The 18,175-nt window shown below is 44.1% G+C and overlaps 1 protein-coding gene across 1 annotated transcript in view; it reads left to right on the forward strand.

Moving 5' to 3' along the window:
• Positions 1-18,175, forward strand: part of DOCK5 (dedicator of cytokinesis 5) — a 191,311-nt gene that overhangs the window by 151,188 nt on the left and 21,948 nt on the right. The window contains exons 32-40 of the mRNA XM_084884799.1: positions 477-535; positions 843-997; positions 1,961-2,046; positions 4,601-4,760; positions 6,107-6,147; positions 7,026-7,116; positions 10,515-10,634; positions 13,677-13,766; positions 16,055-16,159. Of these exons, the coding sequence (XP_084740925.1) occupies positions 477-535; positions 843-997; positions 1,961-2,046; positions 4,601-4,760; positions 6,107-6,147; positions 7,026-7,116; positions 10,515-10,634; positions 13,677-13,766; positions 16,055-16,159 (907 nt within the window). The remainder of the gene's footprint in view (positions 1-476; positions 536-842; positions 998-1,960; positions 2,047-4,600; positions 4,761-6,106; positions 6,148-7,025; positions 7,117-10,514; positions 10,635-13,676; positions 13,767-16,054; positions 16,160-18,175) is intronic.

Here is an 18,175-nt window from a genome sequence, read left to right on the forward strand (position 1 = left end):
ACAGCAGGCTTTTTTGCCCCCAAGAGCCAATTTTCACCTCTTCGGGAGCACTATCCCCCCACTGAGAATGTATGTCCAGAGCTTTCCGATGCGGTATGAGACATGGTTACGCAAATATAAATATATAAATTCTGCATGGTCCCATTACTGTATAGATCATACCCCACTCATCCTTCCCAACAGTATTTCTGTTTTTTATTTCTTTGCTTAACAGCAGCCAGAGTGTTTCTCACTCTGCTCCCTTTGGCCAGTTCATCAGCCTCGTCTTCTCACTTACCCTCAATGCTTGTGCTGGCTCCTCCTGCTGTTGAAGTGCCCCCCTTTCCCCCTTGTGGGGCTCTGTGGGGCTTGGTTAGGTATCAAAACCTGCCTTCCACGTGACCTAGTGGAACATAGGATATTTTTATTCTCCTCGTTTTATTACAGGTACTTATTTTCACTGCAAATGATTCTCTTGCTTATGGTCTTTTTTCTAGATATGGTGACATGAGAAAAGAAATTGGCTTTAGGATCCGGGACATGTGGTATAACCTGGGTGAGTGTATGACCTTGATCGAGCCCACGCACACACCTGTGTGATGAGCATGCCATGATGGACTCTTTCTTTAATTTTAATTCCAATAACCCTCAGATTAATTTGTCTGTGTGTTGGAAGTGAATGTTGACTCTTGGTCTCTTGTTATGATGTCCACTTGTTATCAGAATACAGTATGTAGTTACCCAGGTCTGAATGGAGTTGATCTACCCACATAAACGTATTCTTTTCTCACAGGCCCTGTGGCTGAAGATTGTAATGCTTTACCACCAGTGAAATTATTTTTTATTTTCTACTTTCATTTCAGGTCCCCACAAAATCAAATTCATCCCGTCCATGGTGGGTCCCATTCTGGAGGTCACGTTGACCCCTGAAGTAGAGCTTCGCAAAGCCACCATCCCCATTTTCTTTGATATGATGCAGTGTGAGTTCAATTTCAGTGGAAATGGCAATTTCCATATGGTAAGAGGTGTAGACCTATAATTTTACCAATGAACATAGTCAACTCTTGTTTATTTTCTTTCTATATAGAGAAGCCATAACCTGAATAATACAAAACAAAGTAGGTCTACAAATGTTCTTTTACATTTCACTTTGTAAGGCAATTAGGGATAGGAGCAGATATTCCAACCCAGGTTGGCCTCAAAGCAGTCTTTTGCTACAGGAGTTTCCTAAAGCAGCCTCTATCCTATATAATAAAAAGCTAATATGCAAATTGTCCCCTTGGGAGTTCGACTGCCAGCTATGATGTGCACTGACCACCAGGGGGCAGCACAAAATGAAGGAAAGCCCCAGCCGGCAGCCAGCAGACAGGGGAAGGAAGGCCCTGATTGTCCCTGATCACCTCCCTTAGGGATACTACCAGTGCACAAATTTCATGCACTGGGCCTCTAGTCTCCAGATAATTGAAATTGGACTTTGTGCACATTAATCCTATTTGTTGCTGCACAGAGGAGAGAGTAAGGAGGTGAAATGGGGGTGGTTGGGAGGGGGGATGATGCAGCAGTCTCTAGTTTAGTGATCTCAGTGTGCCTGATATATTTTCTCTTTCTTTTATTTTCTTTACCTACACCCTGTATTAATATTGAAAGGAAGACTAAGACAAGAACCAAAAATAAAACAGAAAATTAGAATCATTAGGCTATATTTACATGCATAGTTGTGATAAGAAAATAATGTTTTGGGTAATTATTTTGTGCAAATGTGAAGCAAAGGGTAAAGTAGCATGAGGCTACCTTAGAAAGTTTTGTATGGGACTCCGGTGTGCTGTAATGGACAATATGATGAATGGTCTTCCTCTGTATACGCTGGAACTAATTCACAGTTAAAAAGGGATTGGGCAGGTCTACAAGGAATGGCTGGGTGTCGCTCATGTCCTCTCCTAAGGGTAAGACGTCTCCTGTGAAATTCTGCCTCTGCTTTCAGTTTGAGAATGAGCTGATCACAAAGCTGGACCAGGAGGTAGAAGGGGGCAAAGGAGATGAGCAGTACAAGGTCCTTCTGGAAAAACTGTGAGTATTTCAGACACCAAACCTCAAGTTGCTGACATCATTTAGAAGTGGACAAAAACAGATTTCCCCTGCTCTTACAGGTCCACTGATAGTCACAGAATCGTTGGGGTTACCACTCCAATTGGTTCTCGGTGGGGGTCAGTGATGCTTGCTTATCGGACATGAGCCCAATGCCCATGTTCCCCTGGCAAACTGGGCCATCAAGAACAGAGCAGGCGGAGGGAGGGAGAGATGTCCAAAGCATTTTGCCCAGGGTTTGAATTAGTGAACTTCATCAACAGTGATAACACCTCTAATTATGGCTTCAAATCAACAATTTCAAGAATGGGGAGAAAAAGAAAACATTTCAAGGTCCACTTTTCATTTTAAAATACCCTATTCCCTGCTCTGGTCGGTGTGGCTCAGTTCGTTGAGTGTCATCCCATGCACCAAGAGGTCGCCAGTTCTATTCCTGGTCAGGGCACATGCCTGGCCTTCAGGCTCAATCCCCAGTAGGGGGCGGCAGGAGGCAGCTCATAGATATTTCTTTTTCTGTCTCTTTCTCTCTGTCTCTCTCATCTCTTTTTAAAATCAATTAAAAAATGTATTTAATAAAATACCCTATGCCCTTGAGGACCTCTAAGAACACCAGTAATATCTCCAGCAAGGTTGGTCTTTTCACTGCCCTTATCCCCCTCTCGCCAGAATCCAACATTCATTCCCATCCTACTCCCCACCCACTCACATCCCCAGAGACCTTTACCCTCACCCTCCTGCCCTCCTAACTGTCCATCCTACATAGGGAATTGCAGTATAAAAAGAATGGTTAAAACAATTGCATGTTGGAATTAGAGAGAGATTGTTTTTCAAATCCTGTTTCTCCACATTCTAGAGTTTAACTTTGGACAAATCACATAACCTGTCCAGCACCTCATTTTCCCCCTCCACAACAATAGGACCTGTACTTTACTATTGTGGTGAGGATGAATCGGGATAATGCATTTTCACCGTGTCTGTTACAGATTTCATACTAAAAAATGTTGGCTGCTCTGGGTTTTTGCTGATTACTATTTTCTTTCCTTCCATCATTCAGGGTTGTAACTATTCTAGATTATTTATGCCTTGTGTTCTCTGAACTTTTCTGATGCTGACCAACTTGTAGGAGGTGTGCCTGGATCATTTCGTTATTCACCTGTTTGGGGAGTGTTGTGCACTAGACTGTGCTTGAGGACAAGTCTCCCAACTTTGTTTTGTTTTTTAAGATTTTTTTTTTTTTTAACGAACCAGCACACTGGGTACTCAGAAATGAATTGATGACTCGTTTGTATTTTAATGAATTGATGACTCATCTGTATTTAAGGAACCAGAAGTTTTTCTTATATTGTTTGTTTGTTTTTTTTTTTTTGATACATTTTATTGATTTTTTTACAGAGAGGAAAGGAGAGGGATAGAGTGCTAGAAACATCAATGAGGGAGAAACATCAATCAGCTGCCTCCTGCACACCCCCTACTGGAGATGTGCCCGCAACCAAGGTACATGCCCTTGACCGGAATCGAACCTGGGACTCTTCAATCCACAAGTTGACGTTCTGTCCACTGAGCCAAACCAGTTTTGGCTCTTATATTGTTTTTAATGGCTAATAAAATAATTTGTTGATCTTTTTACCCTGTTTTTATTAGATCTGCCTATTCAAATTGGCTTTAAACCTCCCAGCTTTTTACTTTTACAATTCTGATCCCATACATGAATTAAAATGGAGAAATTACCCACACTTTGAAACAAACCGAAAATATTTACAAATGTGAATATTTTTTAGTCCTATAGCTGATTTTTCACATAAATACCTTATTTTGTTGTTATTTTTATTTTTCCTGGATCACTGCCTCAAAAAAACATGGCCGCATAAATCTCCAGTGCCCAAGAATAATTCTAGATCCAGACTAATTCTTTGAACACATCTTCCTTCTCTTTTTCTGTTGCTCCCAAGTTTTTTTCTAATTGTTTAATATAAGAAGCTCCTATAAAAATCTTTTCTCTAAAGAAAGAAGATTTAGTCTCGGTCTTATTTCCAACCTTCTCTTTTTTTCTGAAAATAACCCCTTATCTGAAGAGCCACGTGTCTGGTTTTATGCTAGATTCCCAGGATCCTCTAGGCCAGACATTCACACACAGCTCACCAGAATGCCCACAGGATGCCCTGAAGTGCCAGGCTTTAGGGAGAATAAAGACAGGAAAGATTATTTCTTGCAACCGAGTAGAGGGATCAGAAAGCATATACAATCCTTTGGGGCAAAGGTTCTTGTTTTTTGTGGTATTGACAAGAAAACAAAAACCAACAACAACAACAAAAAAATACAGTTGCAAATCCAAAGAAAGGCACTGTGGGCTGCGATTCTAGGTGATGGTGGGGTTTGAGCTGAAGCTCTAAGGAAACCGTGCAACTGGAGTAATTGTGTTACCTGAAGCTCATGTGTCTCATCTGGCGCCACCTGCTGCTAGGACCTTGGATAGCGCTTATAAATGGTGCTGGAATGACTGGATGACATGGGCATTTGTCTCAACTCCACCCTCCAGGCTCCTAGAACATTTCCGGAAACACAAATACCTCTCCAGCTCGGGAGAACGGTTCGCGCTCCTGCTCAGCAGCCTCCTGGAGAACCTCTTGGACTACAGGACCATCATCATGCATGACGAGAGCAAGGAAAACCGGATGAGCTGCACTGTCAATGTGCTGGTAGGTGCCACGCCTCTAGGATGGCGGGAGGGCGCTGCAGGCTTCCCCTGCACCACACACATCAGCTCCAGGTCGATCTCACAGACACAGAGACCCGGGGCCACCTTTCTGGAGTCTGTTCTGCTGAGTCTAATGGGATCAGCCTCCTCATTGTTGGGCTTGCAGAAACCAGCAGACACAGACCTTGAGGATAAATTTGAAAACAGGAATGCAAAATGCAGCATAAGATCTTAACTCGGCTCTCTTCCTAAGGGCCATTCTTAACCGGTGTCTCTGCCTTGTTTACATGTCGAAGCTTTATTGTTGGAATTACTGGGCACAGACGAACATGGGTGAGAAACACTGCACCATGAGTAGAGTGTTAGTCCCTGAAAACCTCATGATGCTAGAATTCTTCGGTCTCGCCTTTCCCTAGACCAGTGTTTCCCCAAGTGTGGTACGCGTCCCTCCAGGGGTATGGGAAGAGTTTGGGGCGGGGTATGTGTTGCACCGGAGTTTGGTGGGGGTATGCACTGCACCGTGCTTAGCTGCGCCTAATTCTACGTTCTCATGAGTACAAGGGGTACTCAGCATTATGAAAATTATAGAAGGGGTACACATATGTCAAAAGTTTGGGAAACACTGCTAGACATACTTATCAGGGACCTCCAACCTCAGAGGTTTGGGCTGCCACTCCTCTGCTTACTGAAAACCCAGACCACTGCCCCCGTTTCTCTGGGAAAGCAGAGCGCCAGGTGACGAGGAAAAGCCAGCTTCCTGTTCCTTTGGAAGAGTGGGGAACCTTGTCTCTGCCAAGGGCCATGTGGATATTTATAACATCGTTCCCGGGCCATACAAAATTATCAGCTTAAAAACTAGCCTGCTATGTTTGGTCAAACATTTAATTAACTCACTCCTAATGCCTTGGCAGGGCCAGACCAAATGACTTCGTGGGCTTTATAAGGTAAGGGGACCAGATGTCCCACTTTTGGCGGGACAGTCCAGATTTTTAACAATTCGTCCAGCATCCCGCGGCATTTTAAAAAAGTCCCGATTTTGGACAAATTGTTAAAAATCGGGATGTCTGGTCACCTTATTATAAGGCCAAGGGCTGGAATTTCCCCACCCTTGATTTAAAAAGTTCCCAAGTTCCTCAGAAGCATGGTTCTGCACAACCCTTCAACTTGTCTTCTGTGTAAATATTTGTTATTTTCCTTTAACCAATATTCCTGGGGACATTTGTCAAAGGAAAATAATAAACTCTTTGGAGAAGTGGCACTGTTGAAAAAAATAGCTATTTGGCCATTTTCATGGCAAATTAGTCAATAACTCTTGATTTATATTGGTATTTTGTACTTTTTTAATAGAACTTTTATAAAGAAAAGAAGAGAGAAGACATATACATAAGGTAAGCTGAGGGGAATGTCGCTTTTTCTTTTATGTCATGACTTTGCTATTTTTTCAGTCAACAAACACTAAGCACCAAACCCTTGCTTGCTGCTTTGAGACACCAAAAAACACGTGATATCCCCCTTTTCACTGGGAAGGGTAGACTGTTTAAACAGACACTCAGTAAGTGCCGTACAAGGGAGTGCGTAGGGAGGATGGTGTGGTTCCAGGGAAGGCTGGGAGATGCCGGCCGAGGCAATCAGGAAAGTCTGCCCAGGGAGAGGCATGAGGATTTGTCTGGAATCCAGCAAGCCCTGAGTATGGAAGACACTTGGACATAATTCATATGCCTTTCCTTGGGGGAGATCCCATCGCTCTTATTAGCTTCTCACAGGGGCCCATGGCCTACAGATGAATAAGTAAGCACTGCCGCCTTCAGTGAAGAGAATAAGGTACAGTAGATGGAATAGAAAGACACACAGGCAGGCAGCAGCTGCAAGGGTTACAGGAATAGGAAGGTAGGAAGCAAGGGATTCCTCTGCCCAAGAGGAAGGACTAGGGGTAGAAGAGGTGGGAACGCAGGCTGCGGCTTGGTTGTGGAATGAGCTGAACATGAGAGCAGCTCTCCGGCGACTAAATGCCCCCTTCACCCAGCCAGTGAGGCTCAGTGGTTGAGCCTTGACCCGGGAGCCAAGAGGTCACAGTTCAATCCCAGGTCAGGACACATGCCCGGGTTGCTGGTTCCATCCCCAGTAGGGTACATGCAGGAGGCAGCCCTATCGATGATCCTCTCTCATCGATGTTTCTACTCCTCTACCTCCTCTCCCTTCTTCTCTCTCTAAAAATCAATAAAAACATTTAAAACAAACAAACCAACAAACGCCCCCTTCTTACCAGGTACTTGTACAAGCTGCGGGATTTGCACCGGGACTGTGAGAACTACACGGAGGCCGCCTACACGCTGCTCCTGCACGCCGAGCTGCTGCAGGTGAGTGGGCTGGGCTGCTCATTCAGCACAGGGCAGGGCAGCGTGTCCGCTGTCCAGTCCTGGGGACCAAGTCCTACACGCTCTGTGATTCTGATGGGAATGATCCTTATTCCAGAGAGATCCTTTCCCCCAAGCGTGTTTTTAAACCCTCTAATTAGGCACAGCTGACTGTCAGATCAAGTTCGAGAAAAGGTCCGTTATCATTGGGTGAATGCATAAAGAAGTGATTCCACTGATTTTAAAATCCTTAGGAAGCAGAGTAGAACTTACAGGTCCCTAGTAGTCAACACTATAATTGAAGAAACAAACATCCATCAATTAATAAATGTAAAAAAATGTGTACAACCACAGAGACATGAGTTATAAGTAAATACGGTGCCACAGAAGTTTTCTCTCTATACTCACTAAGTACATTTATAGTGTGTTGTGGATATAAATACATCTACATGTCATGGATCTCAAATAATTATTTCTGGCTCTGACCTTTCCTCCAAGTTCAGATGCAGGAATAAACTGTTCTTTCGGCATCAATCTCTCAATGACTAGGAGACAGCACACACTTCACCTGTCAGTCACAGAAGCTGTAATTTCTCACTGTCTGGATCCACTTTATGCGCCTTTCTCCCCTTTTCGCTAAAGGGGACTACCTCAGACAAGCACCTGTCATCATCTTTTATCCATCCCCTCCCACATTTTCCACCAGCAAGAGCTGTGGACCCTCTGTGCACGGTTTTTAAAAAGCTCTCCTGCTGAAACCGGTTTGGCTCAGTGGATAGGAGTGTCGGCCTGCGGACTGAAAGGTCCCAGGTTCGATTCCGGTCAAGGACATGTACCTTGGTTGCAGGCACATCCCCAGTGGGGGGTGTGCAAGAGGCAGCTGATCAATGATTCTCTCTCATCAATGTTTCTAACTCTCTATCCCTCTCTTTTCCTCTCTGTGAAAAAATCAATAAAATATATTAAAAAAATAAATATAAATAAAAAAGCTTTCCTTTTTTTTTTAAGTTGTGATATAGTTGACATATAACACTGTGTACATTTAAGGTGCACATGTTGATTTGATACATTTATAAATTGCAATATAATTACCACTGTAACTAACACTTCTATCATGTCACATAATTATCATTTCTTTTTTTGCTGTGGGAACAATTAAGATCTAGACTCCTGGCAACCTTGAAGTCTGTAACACAGTATTGTTGGCTGTAATCACTGTGCTGTGTGTTAGATCTTTGGTAACTTGTTTATCTACTGGCTACAAGTTTGTAACATTAAACTGCATTTTCCCAATACTCCCCTCCCCAGTCCTGGTAACGACCATTCTGCATTCTGTTTTCATAAATTAAGCTTACTTTATTTACTTTTAAATATATTGCAGCGGTTTTCAACCTGTGGGGTCGCCTAAGACCATTGGAAAACGCAGATATTTACATTATGATTCATTAACAGTAGCAAAATTACAGTTATGAAATAGCAACAAAAATAATTTTATGGTTGGGAGTCATCACAACATGAGGAACTGTATTAAAAGGTCGTGGCATTAGGAAGGTTGAGAACCACTGTAAAGCTTTATCATGAAAAACAGGAATCCTTTACCTCACACTTCCCCAAGGCAGCCATTCACCACTCCTATTCAGAGTTGAAGCACTAAAGTTTTACTGCATATGGATTAGAGGAGGCTTGTTGACTGTGGGATGATCAGAAAGAAACCCTGGTATTCGTAGCCATAGATGTTTTTATTCATGCTGCTCAGAAAATTAAATTCTCTTATCCTGGCATAGTAGGGTATGAGATGTGGATACAACTTTTTCCCCCAGATAGCTACTCACTAGGGATGTGTGATATAGTCCATATTTTCTCATTCATACAAGATCCCTCTTTATCCTGTATTAAATCCCAGTATGGGGTGGGGAGAGTCTCTTTTTATTTTATATACGTTTGCATTAGTCTGTCAATTTGTGTATTAATACCACACTCTTAATTATTAATTATTTTTTAAAAATTTATTTTTATTGATTTCAGAGAGGAAGAGAGAGATAGGACTATCAATGATGAAAGAGAACCATTGATTGTCTACCTCTTACACGCTCCCTCCTGGCTTTGACTGTGCCCTTGACTAGAACAGAACTCGGGACCCTTCAGTCCACAGGCCACCGCTTTAAACACTGAGCCAAACCAGCTAGGGTAGTGGTCATCAAACTGTGGCTCTCGAGCCACATGCAGCTCTTTGGCCCTTAGAGTGTGGCTCTTCCACAAAATACCATGGCCTGGGTGAGTCTGTTTTGAAGAAGTGGCATTAGAAGAAGCTTAAGTTTTAAAAATTTGGCTTTCAAAAAAAATTCCAATTGTTGTATTGTTGATATTTGGCTCTGTTGACTAATGAATTTGCCAACCACTGAGCTAGGGCTATTAATTCTTCATAGTATGTTTTGTTACCTGGTAGTTAATAAAACTGTCTTCATTGCTCTTCTTTTTCTGAGTTTTCTGCCTAGTTCTTTTTACTTAATTTTCCACATGGACTTTGAAACCATAAATTTAAAATTTTAATTTAGGGAGAATTTTCATGTTTAGGAAAAATTTAAGAATTTTCTTATCCAAAACTATGATATGACTTCCCATTGTTCAAGTGTGCTTTTGTGCCCTTCAGTGGTGGGTTAAATTTTTCTGCATAGTCTTCATTTTCCTTCTTATGTTGATTCCTAGATGCCTTTTCTTTTTAGGTGAGTTGTGGTAAAAACACACGTAACATAAAATTTGCTATCTTAACCATTTTAAGTGTACAGTTCAATGGCATTAAGTACATTCACATCGTTGTGCCTGGATATTGTATCATTTTGCATTTATTCATGTTGGGTCCTTCTGTCTTCACCATGGTTATGTCTTCATGTGAAACCTACCTCTAAATTATTTCTAAATAGGTCAGTTTTTTTAACCCTCTAAATTGAGTTAATTCTCTGTACTTTTGGTAGTTTTTCAGTTGGCACCCTTCGTAAAAGCTTTGATTGTGAAGAATACAGTCATTGTACACAGGGGCAATCTTACGCCCTCCTTTCCTCCTTTATTCTCCCGATCTCTCCCTATTGTCTACTGTACGGATGCCTGCAGTACACAGTACACAGTACAGAGTTCGCAGGCGCTGTGCTGGCTGGCAGGAGCGCCTGGTTCCCCACTCGCATGGGGATGCCTAGAGTGTGTCCATCACGTGGACCTTGTTTTCGAGCTGGCATGCATTATGTCTGTGGGTGCGGTTTTTTGTCTTAGGAATAAATCTAAACCGCAATATGGGTGAGTCACAGATACCTGCGATGCTTCGGCACCTTTTAAAAGCCCAGTCAGTGTGTGTTAACCTCCCTTAGTGAATGGCTGTGTCGCATTAATCTCTTTCGTTTGCTTTGCAGTGGTCTGACAAGCCCTGTGTGCCACACCTGCTTCAGAGGGACAGCTATTACGTGTACACCCAGCAGGAGCTGAAGGAGAAGCTGTACCAGGAAATCATATCTTATTTTGACAAAGGCAAAGTGAGTGTGGGATCGCTTGTTTTATATTTGGGGGGGTGGGAGAGGGAAGAGGGGAATGGTAGCAGGACCGCAGTGCCCTTTAGATGCCGACCAGCCAGAGCCAGTGCAGAACCCACTGTGAAGGCCACGGTCCCAGCAGACAGCCCTTGCTTCAGACGCCACAGTTCAGGAGTCCCCATGTCCACATTTCTGACTACTTGGCTATAAATTTTGGGGAGTCCTACGGCCCCCTCAGGTCTGATAATATGCTGGAACAGCAACCACAACTAGGTAAAATGCTGCACTTACGATTACAGTTTTATCTTGAAGGACACAAATCAGGGCCAGCTGAGTGAAGAAGTGCCGAGGGCAGAGCTTCTGTTTTTCCTCTCCGTGGATTCAGAACACATCACCCTTTAGGAGAACTGATGTGCTCGCCAGGGGACTCTCACTGTATGAGCCACTGTATGGGGTTGTTATTGGGGTTTTATTCTGTTAAGCTTGATTGGTGGAATCATTGACCACGTGAGTGAACTCAGTCTCCAGCCCACCCTTCTCCCTTTGGGTCTGGCTAATATCATGTAGCTCAAGGCCCCAGCCCTCTAATCACATGGGTGGGTTTTTTTTGGGGGGAAGGGGTAAGGGGCCCACCATTCACCTCAGTAGCATAAACTCGGGTGTGGTTGGAGGGTCTGCCATGAATAACCAAGACACTCCTGTCACTGGGGAAATTCCAAGGGTTTAGGAGCTTCTTCCCAAGACTCGGGACGAAAACCAGACACGTTTCTCATTGGACAGTGATGACTCAAGACTTATTCTTTATTATCCCCATATGTACCTTTGAATCCTGGTATTTTTAACAGGAGAGAAAATAAATAAATAAATAAATAAATAAATAAATAAATAAATAAATAAATAAATAAATGTAAGAAGGACAATAAAGATCCATTATCTTGCCGACACTTAGCCCACCCAATGGAGAATACAATGGGCAGCCTTCACTCTCCATAATCGTAACTTCCCCTCTGAAATACTGCTGCGGGTGGGAACCAGTGCTGCCCCTTGCAGTGCTTTCTCTAGAGATTGTTGGCTAACCCCTGGTGCACATCCAGCGCCCAGATCACGCCCTGCTGGCCCCATACGCTCTAAGTAGTGACCAACTTAGATGCCGACAGGGGCGAGAAGGTAAAATAAACATAGGAACTGGGCCCGGAAGTTGTGATCTGTGGTCAACTGGAGAAAGCATGACCACCTGAGATGGTTTTAAAAATTAAAAAAAAAAGAAAAAATATCACAAAAAGGGGGTTGGGGGAGAAAGAAAAAAAGTTCATCTGCTATCCAAACGAAACAGATCCCGATTTGACCAGTTTCAGGGCCTGGAGAATTCCTGTGGACTGCCACGTCCAGCCACGTGACTTGCTTTACCAGAGGCCTTTTGGTTACACGAATAAATAAGCCACAGAATCATCATGATGAAATAGCTGCCATCTGCTTAGTGCTAGTTTCTGTTTGGGGAGATTCCCAGACTTCTTTCCTAACTTACTTTTCCCCCATACCCTGCAAGGTAGATTCTGCCTCTGTTTTACAGATGGAGGACTTACGGCTCAGGGAGCAAGTGTATGTGTTCAGACCTGTTGGTCTTCCACACCATTCTACTCTTAAAAATCACTTTTTAAAAACCAAAGAGCTTTTGCTTATGAGGATTGTATCTGTTGTTACTTACTCGTTTAAAAACGAAAACAATTCTTGAATATTTACTTTTTGTTCTTTTAACAATGATAGCAAGCCTATTACCAGTTAAGATAAATCACATCTGTTTTTAAAAAATTACTATATGTTCCAGAAAATTAGTGATATGAGTGGCATTTGACATTTTTGCAAGTCTCTTCAACATCTGGCTTACTAGAAGACAGCAGGATTCTCATATCTGCTTCTGCATTCATTCTGTTGCGGGATCTCACACCCTACAGCCTTTGGGAAACACCACATATGAGAGAATGAGCAGTGGAAAGGGGCAAATAATATCAGTATTAGTAAGAAGATAATTTGATCTCATGGATTCCTGAGAGGGTCTAGGGGACTCCAGTGACCAGGGACCACACCTTGAGAACCGCTGTGCTAGGCTGCCTCACTGTCCCTTACATAACTTGGCATTTGGTGAAATGAGGAGAGAATTTGACCCATTGATGCTGTTGACAGCCTTCTTGCACCAGGCCCAGCCGATCTGGCCCTGAAACCTCAGAGGGACACATTTGGCAAGTGGTGATTTTAGAATATTTCCTTTTAAACTGTTTTACAACTGTATGAGAGCTGCACACACGTTTCTTCAGCAGCCAGGAACAGCGGGGCATGGCACCTGGTTGACAAGAGTGAGGTAGGAAATTACCAGATGCTGTGTTACTCATAGTGTCCACTTAAGAGGCATGTTACGGAAAAGCCAGAATGAACAAGGGGGTCAGCCTGGGGTGCCAGCCTCAGGCACCAAATGGTTGTCAACTTACAAGATCATAAATGCTCCAAAGCATTCTCTTAAACTCTCTAAGTAGATAGTTTAGTTAGATATAGGAAACCAGTGCCCTAGAGATCATTGGCTAACACTTGGTGCCCAGTTTCCACACAGTTAGCCTTTCTTCCATTACCCCTCCTCCCAAACAACCTAACACACACACACACACACACACACACACACACACACAGAACTCGACCCCGAGCAAGGCTTTCACAGTCTCAAGTCCTGGCCTTTAGCATGGGTCCCCACCACTTTCAAAGGTCTTTAGTGCTCTGCCCTTTAAGCTCAGTATTGCTTTGTCTGGGGACACATGGTGTTTGTTCTTTATGGTCTTGCCCACAGAATTACAGAGGAGAGCCCCTGGCAAGGCACCAAGACATAGTAGTTTTATGATGTCAACAAAAAAAGTTCAGTTGACCCAGGCAGTGAGGCATGTCGGGAATGTCTGCAGAAACTCAGCCCTCCTGACTCCTGACTCATTGCCCATTACTTTCGAGTGGCTTTTGCCGCTGGATCAATGACTGCTTTGTTCTCCACTTTTCCTTTCTCTGAAGATGTGGGAGAAGGCAATCAAGCTGAGCAAAGAGCTGGCGGAGACGTACGAGAGCAAAGTGTTTGACTACGAGGGCCTGGGCAACCTCCTGGTGAGTCTGGGGCGGAACATGGCGAGCCTCCAGCAGTGCCAACGTGAGTGTTCACGAAAATGTTGTGTAAGCTTAAAGGAAGTCAGGATAAAGTATATTCTTTAAAAAAAAAAAAAAAAGATTTTTTTATTGATTTCAAAGAGGAACGGAGAGAAAGGGAGAGGGAGAGAGAGTTAGAAACATTAATGATGGAAGAGAATTACTGATTAGCTGCCTCCTGCACACCCCACACTGGGGATTGAGCCAGCAACTCGGTCATGTGACCTGACTGGGAATCGAACCGTGACCTCCTGGTTTAGAGGTTGATGCTCAACCACTGAGCCATGCCACCCAGGCAGGATAAATTATGTTCTTTACAATGGAAAAGTAAACCGTGTTTGAACAATCAGTCATTAATGCCGAAACCGGTTTGGCTCAATGGATAGAGTGTCAGCTTGGGGACTGAAAGGTCCCGGGTTCAATTCCAGCCAAGGGCATGTACCTTGGTTGTGGGCATATCCCCAGTAGGGGGTGTGCAAGAGGCAGCTGATCAATGACTCTCTCTCATCAATGTTTCTAACTCTCTATCTCTCTCCCTTCCTCTCTGTACAAAATCAATAAAATATATTAAAAAAATCAGCCATTAATTTCATAACTAAATCACATTGTATTAGTAATGTATCATGTGACCCTTCGAAAGGAACCTTGGGATGGAGACCTGTGCCTGGTTAGGGCATAGCAGTCCTCACTGCTCTGCATTCTCACTTTCCGTGGAAACTGCAGTCTGAAATATTAAATGGAAATTTTCTGCAAAACAATTTATAAATTTAAATTGCACACCATTCTGAGTATGGTGATGAAATGTCACATCATCCCATTGTATCCTACCTGGGACATAAACCATCCCTCTGCCCAGTGCATCCACGCTGCCTACCCGTTATTCACTTAGTAGTTGTCTGGGTCAGTGGTCAGCACACTCATTAGTCAACAGAGCCAAATATCAACAGCACAATGATTGAAATTTCTTTGGAGAGCCAAATTTTTTAAACTTAAACTTCTTCTAACGCCACTTCTTCAAAATAGACTCGTCCAGGCCATGGTATTTTGTGGAAGAGCCACACTCAAAGAGCTGCATGTGGCTCAAGAGCCACGGTTTGCCGACCACTGATCTGGGTTATGAAATCAGCTCTCCAAGTACCACAGTGTTTATGTTGAAATAACCCTTATTTTACTTCATAACGGCTCCAAAGCGCAAGCGTAGTGATGCTGGCAATTGGGACATGTCAGAGAGAAGCCGTAAAGGGCTTCCTTTGAGTGACAAGGTGAGTACAGACAGCATAAGGTATATTTACGGGGAGAGGGGGAGAGAGAGACACGAAGACCAGATCCACAGTATATTGTTATAATTGTCATATTTTGCTATTACCCTGTTTCCCCGAAAATAAAGACAGTGTCTTATATTAATTTTTTTCTCCCAAAGTTGCGCTAGGTCTTATTTTCAGGGGATGTCTTATCTTTCCATGCGCTAGGTCTTATTTTCAGAGGATGTCTTATTTTCGGGGAAACATGGGTAGTTATTATTGCTAATCTCTTTCTGTGTCTAATTTGTAAACTATCACAGGTGTGTGTACATATAGGATAAAACATAGTATAGACAGGGTTCTGGCATCGACTGGGGCTCTTGGCAGGCACCCCCTGCGGACCAGGGGGCAGCTGTGGTCACACGGTCATGGTGGCAGGGCTTGGAGCCACCCCTCGGGCCCCTGGGTCTGCCTGCCTGGCTCTCTGTAAGGCTGACTCTGAGCTCGGGCTGGGAAGCCTCTCGGACGGGAAGAATTAAAGATGGGGGTGGGGGGTAAGGGGGAGGTGCCAGATATTGAAACACAGAATGTTACCTTCACCTTTGGGCACCTGCTGCTGAACCAAGGGCTTTCACCGAAACCACCTTCAAGAACTGGAAGGTTCTTTATCTTCTTTTATCATTTATCTCCACTTAACTGCAACCGCCTTCGTTAATCTCAGCTCGCTAGGGTCCTGAGCCCCCTTCAGGGGCTGTGAGAGCTGAGCAGCGCCTCCGCCAGAGTGCCCCCAGTTCATCCTCCCGCAGACCAACCACTCCAGGGAGCCAGGCCTCCACGGCCCAGACCTCCCGTCCAACAAGAGGATAACGTTGTGCGGCCGGACACTTTCCAAAGACCTTTCCTTTCTCTGTGTTCCGTGGGAAACAGCAAAGTTAATAGATCCTTTTCTTCCTCTCCCCAACTGTGCCCTTGTGACCTCGCTGTGGAATGCCTTGTTTTGTTTTCCAGAAAAAAAGAGCCTCCTTCTATGAGAACATCATCAAGGCCATGAGGCCGCAGCCAGAATACTTCGCTGTGGGATACTACGGACAGGGCTTCCCCTCGTTCCTGCGGGTAAGGAGCCTGAGGGTGGTCTCCACGCCATGAGCCGCGCGGCCTGCAGGAGGGAGGGCCTCCTGTCTTCCCCAGATGGGCCCGGGGTGCTGGCCGCGGGAGGCCGTGTTCCCGCGGTGGGAGGTCGGCAGGGAAACCGCTTCCTGAGCGGCGGCCTCTTCACCCCACGCCCGGCCACCTCTGGGATTCTGGCAGCTCTTCTGTAAGACGACCTTTCCCAGGTGGAATAAGAAGGGGAAAAACAGAACATCCCCCCCGGCGGCTGCTGCAGGTCAGGCCAGGGGAAAGCGTGGATGGATGCGTTTGGTTGTTTATTTTATTTCCAGCCCGAGTGAGTTTGAAAGCAAATATCCCAAGGATAAGACGGCAAAAGTTTTGCAAAAATAAAAACAGCCTTGTTGTAATGGTGAGAAAGGACTATGTTTTTTCCCTTCTCAAAACTTTTCCATGATGTGATGGTATTTTACAATCTAAAAAAATAAACAGGCCCTCTTATTTTCTCCCACAAAGAAATAAGCTTCTTTCAGCAGCACTTAGCAGTGTTTAAGTTTATATTGTCCATCCTCCTTCCCCTAATTAAAAAAAAAAAAAGAAAAAGTGGGCAAGGACTTTGCATTTATTACTGTGCCTAACAAGGAGGTAGTTTATTCATTCATTCAAAACCACTCATCCATTCACATAATCCAGGCACTCACGAAGCATTAGCATTACAGTGCTGATTATAATTCGGCTAGAGGCCCGGTGCATGAAATTCACGCACGGGGAGGGGGTGTCCCTCAGCCCAGCCTGCACCCTCTCCAGTTTAGGACCCCACAAGGGATGTCCATAAGGCAGTCAGACATCCCTCTCACAATCCAGGACTGCTGGCTCCCAATTGCTCGCCTGCCTGCCTTCCTGATTGTCCCTATCTGTTTCTGCCTGCCAGCCTAATCACCCACTAACCACTCTCTGCCAACCTGTTTGTCCCTAACTGCCCTCCCCTGCAGGCCTCGTCCTCGCATCTGCCCTCCCCTGCTGGTCATCTTGTGGTAGCCATATTGTGTTCACGTGGAGGCATCCATCTTTGACCACATTGGGGCAACCATCTTATGTATTAGAGCACATGTGTCAAACACAAGGCCCGCGGGCCAAATCCAGCCCGCCAGGCCTTGCAATGTGGCCCGCACAGCGCTGTCATCACTGCACTCCACTGTCAGTTTATGACATTGTCAGTTTATGACTGTTCAGTAAACCATTCGGCCCACGATTTAGGCTGGATTTTAGATTTTGGCCCCTTCTCTGATTGAGTTCGACACCCCTATATTAGAGTGATGGTCAATTTAACTATTACTTTTTTATTAGGTAGGATATGGCCCTTGCTCTCAGAACTTTACAACCTAATATTTGAGATGCTAATTAGATAATCACATAAACAAATATAACATTGAAACTGACCAAGACAGGTATTCTGGGCTATATGAGTTGTTTAACTAGAGACTAGTTACCCAAGTAAAATAAAAACCTACATTCGCATAAAAATACAGTCTGGTGAAGGCCTAGGGTTAGGGGTGGGAGGCAGTTGCCAGATGCAGGGGGTCAAGGAGTAGGGAGAAAGAGGACATCTGTAATACTTTCAACAATAAAAGCACATTTTCAAAAAATCTACACGGTGGTTTATAGCACCATTTTTCATACTCATCCAAGACTGTATAAGCAAACGATGATGCAGTCGTACAATGGAACACTATTCAGTAACAGAGAGGAACAGGTTCCTGATATACACAGCCGTGCGGATGAGTCTCAGGTGCGTTATGCTAAGTAGAAGTTAGACTTTAAGGTCTACATACACTGTGGTTTTATTTTTATGACATTCTGGCCAAGTCAGCACTTACTCTGGGGGTGGAAAACAGATCAGTGGTTATCCAATAGCTAGGATACAGGGAGACTGGGCTACAAAGGCATGGAGACATTATGATCAGAGTTGTATTTGTCAGAACTCACAGAATTTTTATACTGAAAAGGGTGGATTTTACTCTA

The sequence above is a fragment of the Pipistrellus hanaki genome (assembly GCF_964339955.1).
Source record: "Pipistrellus hanaki genome assembly, chromosome: 5".
NCBI lineage: Eukaryota > Metazoa > Chordata > Mammalia > Chiroptera > Vespertilionidae > Pipistrellus > Pipistrellus hanaki.